At 36.9% G+C, this 4607-nt stretch overlaps 1 protein-coding gene across 1 annotated transcript; it reads left to right on the top strand.

Moving 5' to 3' along the window:
- The first annotated feature begins 3375 nt into the window (after window positions 1-3375).
- Window positions 3376-4035, top strand: LOC142163967 (uncharacterized). The gene has a single exon (XM_075221123.1). It carries the CDS (start codon window positions 3376-3378, stop codon window positions 4033-4035), a length of 660 nt encoding a protein of 219 aa, XP_075077224.1.
- The last annotated feature ends 572 nt before the right edge of the window (window positions 4036-4607 follow it).

A 4607-nucleotide genomic window follows, 5' to 3' on the forward strand; every position in this document is an offset into this window, starting at 1 on the left:
GAAATACTCGGGAGCACGAAATTCATCAATTCTTCCATTCTTCTTCTAGTATTCATAACTTTTATATTTGAAAATAATATTTTGATGATTTTTATGAACATGAGTGGCTAAGAACCTCATTATTCTGGGGTTATAGGTCATTCTTGACTATTGTAAATTGACGGTTGATTGTTTTGCTTGAAATTTGTTTAGTAATTTATTTATTTAATCTTGTACTTAATTATTCTATTGCATAGCTAACAATAGAGTACTATTTATAAATTTATAGTTGAACTTGAAAGTGGGAACTATAGATTACATATAAGGTTGAATAGAATAAGTTCTTGAATCCGTGCATAGGAGAATAGATTCGTGATTAGGATAGACATATTCTAGTTGCGTTACTTGGTTATTTTTGTAGGAAATATATATACGTTCTTGTCAAGTTTGATTCTATAGACATATAGTCTTAGGTTGGCTTGAATAGGCGAGCGAAGCATCGAAAGAACTTCGCGCGCATAATAAAACCTGCTAATCAATAAATTAGATAAGTCAAGTGATTACCTCAACCTGAAAAGCGCAATAGGAGAGACATCAATCCCATAACCTGGAATATCCACATCTCATTGAATTCTTCCTAAGTGTTTGTTTGCTCTACTTGTGATCTTATTTTCTTGCTTGTTTATTAGTTAGCAGTAATTTAGTTACAAAAATCACAATCATCTTCTTAAGACTCACTTGAAAATTAAATTTATAAATAGCTTAGATTGCAAAATAGTTGATCATAAATTCTCGTGGGAACGATACTTCTGTTGACCGTGTATACTTGCGTGTGCGTTTGGACCCAACATACATAGTCATTGTAAAAGAGTTAAAAGACAACCCACATGAAACTCAAGATAAAAAGAGGGGAAATCATGGAATAACCTTTCATTTTGAACCTGTAAAAGTCATCTCCAAATATTAGCAACTTCTTTAACTTCTTTGAGTCCTTCCGTCCACTTTTAAATATTTTTAATCTATGCTTGATTATTATAAAAGCTAGACATTTTAACAAGGGATTCATAACAATGTAAAAATGAAACACCCAAACTTTGAACCTAAGTCAGGAGAATTCTACAATTTTTATAAATGCATATATAAATACAAAATATTTGTTTTTTATTTGTTCTGTACATTGTAATTTTCAGGGAAGAGAATTCAATTAAAACCTCTTCTCTAAAGGTTGTTGCGGCATGATTATGATCACAGTTCTCATTTGATTTATGACATATCAGATTGCTCAATATTGAAGAAAACAGAATCTATGCATCTCATGTAACTACAGTTTTACAGTATTGATGTATAGAAGCTACAGAGCACTACTTCAAGGTTGAGAAGGTAGCTAAATAAATTCATCATCTTTTTTTTCCTTTTTTTTTTATAATTTAGAAAAACCAATTTCATCTTAGCCTTTACCAATACGATAAGATGCAATTAGAAATACTAGATATTCAGAATGTAATGATAATAAAGTCTTGAAAGTTGAAGCACATCGCAAAATAATATTATTATCTTATTTAATATACATAGTTATTGCTAGATACATCCTACTTATATGTACTCGAACTAAAAACAATACAATAAATTGGTAGCGTTCCCTTGCAAAGTGTTTGAATTTACATGCTTGGAAGTTGGAACTGCATGACCTCCTACTTCACAAGCACTAGAATATTGTCACGTAGCAGCCTAGTTTAATTCCTTTTCTTTCTTATTTGAATACAAGTTTTCTATTTTACAGATTAGTCCCCTTAGTTTATTCCGTACCAATTAAGGCCCATGTCAATATGTAGTTGTTAAATTAGGTACGGGGACAGTTGTATTGGGAAAGGGTGTCTACAATTACTGGATCCGTATAAATCCAGTTGAGTCTTGCATTGTTTTGGCAATCAATGAATTGAAAACCCTAATTTCCCTTCCTCCTCTCTCTCTCTCTTCTCTATTCTCCTGCGATTGTTGAGTATTGTGATAATTTGTATCAGAGCGAGCTGGAGGTTGTTGCGCAATACCAGCTCTCCTACAAATACTAGCTCGCTCTCTTCCCTCTGTTGCGCAAGCATCTCCTCTGTCACTGGACATAGCACAGACTTCTGAAAGCAAAAATGGTTCGAATCCCTCCACTCCATCTACTTATCCTATCGGGAGAGGGTTTACATTTACCCTAGCCTTAGCATCCCAAACCTCCCCTATGCTACACGGCCCTGCCGTTGTATCACAAAACCCACCACTACTGCCAACCCTAGCCTCCTCAAGCCAAAACTCACCTCTGATAACCTTGCTTCCTCAACCCATGAACCAGTTAACTCTTGTCACTGACTCCACTTCTTAGAGCCCTAAAATCCCTAAAGCTAAAATTACATTTCCAGAATTTGATGGCAACAATCCTCGAGGTTGGCTTCGAAAGTGTGAGAAATTCTTTGAAACTTACTCCATTCCTTAGTCTAACAAGTTGGGATATGCGTCTGTGAATCTGAAGGATGCTGTGGATGTATGGTTCGATAGTTATCTGGCTCACAATCGAGGTAATATTACTTGGTCTATGTTCTGCTTTAAGGTGTGTAGGAGATTTGGTAACATTAGACCATTGGATATAGTTGATGAGTTCAATAAAATACAACAACTGGGTACTATGGAGCATTATCAACGGAAGTTTGAAGAACTCGCTAGTTATATGATTATTGTTAATCCCATGCTTAATGAAGCCCATTTCGTGGCAAGCTTTGTGAGTGGTTTAAAACCTGAACTTAAGCCGTTAGTCAGATTATCCAACCCTGTTACCCTCATGGATGCCTATGAAGCTGCAAGGCTTTATGAGGAATCCTTTCAAGCACTAAACAAACTTTCAGCCCACAATAGACTTTCAACTTCCACCAACAGACCTTACAACCCGAACCAGATTACTTATCAGAGAACCCTTGCTATCAAACCTGCCCCTCCAACCCAAAATACACCACTAAGAATCACTTACCCTACTCAAAGGCAGCCTGCTCAAGCTCCCTTCAAACCAAACAACATGGCAAAATTAAGAGAACATGGTCTTTGTTATAAATAGAAGGAGGGATACTACCCTGGCCATCAGTGCAAAACTAAGAATCTTAATGCATTAGAAGGGCAAGAGGGTGAAGAGGAGCAATTCCATGATGCTGGTGATAAGTTGGAGGAACCAGAAGCTGAAGCAGAAGGTGAATAGGCTGAGGTGTCTCTCAATGTAATGATCCGAAGAACCAACATCAATCAACCTTCCTCCACTATCAAAATTGCTGGTTTGGTCAAGAGAACTCCAATCACAATTCTTGTGGATTGTGAATCAACACACAGCTTATTGATCCTTGGGTCATTAAAAGAATGAGATTACAAATGGTCTCCCTTCCAGTACCAATGAAGGTAGTGGTGGCCAATGGTCAAGTAATGTATTCGGATACTATTTGTCTGAACTTTCAATGGACAATGCAAGGAGAATTGTTTTCATTTCACATGAGGTTGCTCAAAGTGGGAGGCTGTGACTTAGTTCTCGGGATGGACTGGATTGACCAAGTAGCTAAAATTCTGATCAATACCAAACCTAATAGAGTATCCTTCAGAAAGGATGGCAATATTGTCACCTTGATTGGATCATCTTCAATTCCTTCACTAAAGCACTTGGAAGATGAGGAGCAATTGGGAAGATTATTAGCAGGTGGTGACTATGATATTGTAGTAGAAGTATGCTTGGTAAGCAATAGCCCTGCCACAAATAGCAAACTTGAACAGTACACTAAAATCTCTGCCTTGCTTCAGCAGTACTCAGAGGTGTTTAAGGAACCCACTGAAATGCCCCCACAAAGGGAATGTGATTATATAATTAACCTTTTTCTTGGAGCTCGACCTTTTAACCTCAGGCCTTATAGATATTCCCATGATCAAAAGGATGTCGTTGAAGCTATTATCAGTGACATGTTACATGCCAAAACTGTGGTGCCAAGTCAGTCTGCTTTTGTTTTCCCAGCTTTACTTGTAAAGAAGAAAGACTTAACTTAGAGGCTATATGTTGATTACAGAAAGTTAATCTCACTGACTGTAAAAAACAAGTATCCAATTCTTATAGTAGAAGATTTGTTGGATAAGCTATATGGGGCCACAATACTCTCCAAGATAGATCTGAGGGCAGGATATCATCAAGTCAGAATGAGGACTCAAGATGAGCACAAAACTGCTTTCAGAGCTCATCACAGATTATAGCAGTTTAGATTCATGCCCTTTGGTCTTACTAATGCCCCGACCACTTTTCAGTCACTAATGAATCAAGTCTTTGGAGCTCAATTGAGGAAATTTATACTAGTATTCTTTGATGACACACTAGTATATAGCAAGAGTATGGAAGAAGATCTAAAATATTTGGAAATTATTTTGCAGTTACTGAAGGATAATCAACTGTTTGCTAAATAAAGTAAATGTGACTTTGCCCAACCTGAAGTTGAATATCTTGGACACATAATCTCTGGCCATGGGGTTAGTACTGATCCTAAGAAAGTGTCAGCTATGCTTGAGTAGCCACAACCAGGCACATTGAAGGAATTGAGGGGATTCCTTGGCTTAACTGGGTACTATAG

Source organism: Nicotiana tabacum, chromosome 9 (genome assembly GCF_000715075.1).
Source record: "Nicotiana tabacum cultivar K326 chromosome 9, ASM71507v2, whole genome shotgun sequence".
In the NCBI taxonomy this organism is placed as follows: Eukaryota; Viridiplantae; Streptophyta; class Magnoliopsida; order Solanales; family Solanaceae; genus Nicotiana; species Nicotiana tabacum.

Bases quoted from the DNA above. Each gene is read 5' to 3' on its own strand.
- LOC142163967 (XM_075221123.1), top strand. From the start codon at position 3,376: ATGGTCTCCCTTCCAGTACCAATGAAGGTAGTGGTGGCCAATGGTCAA.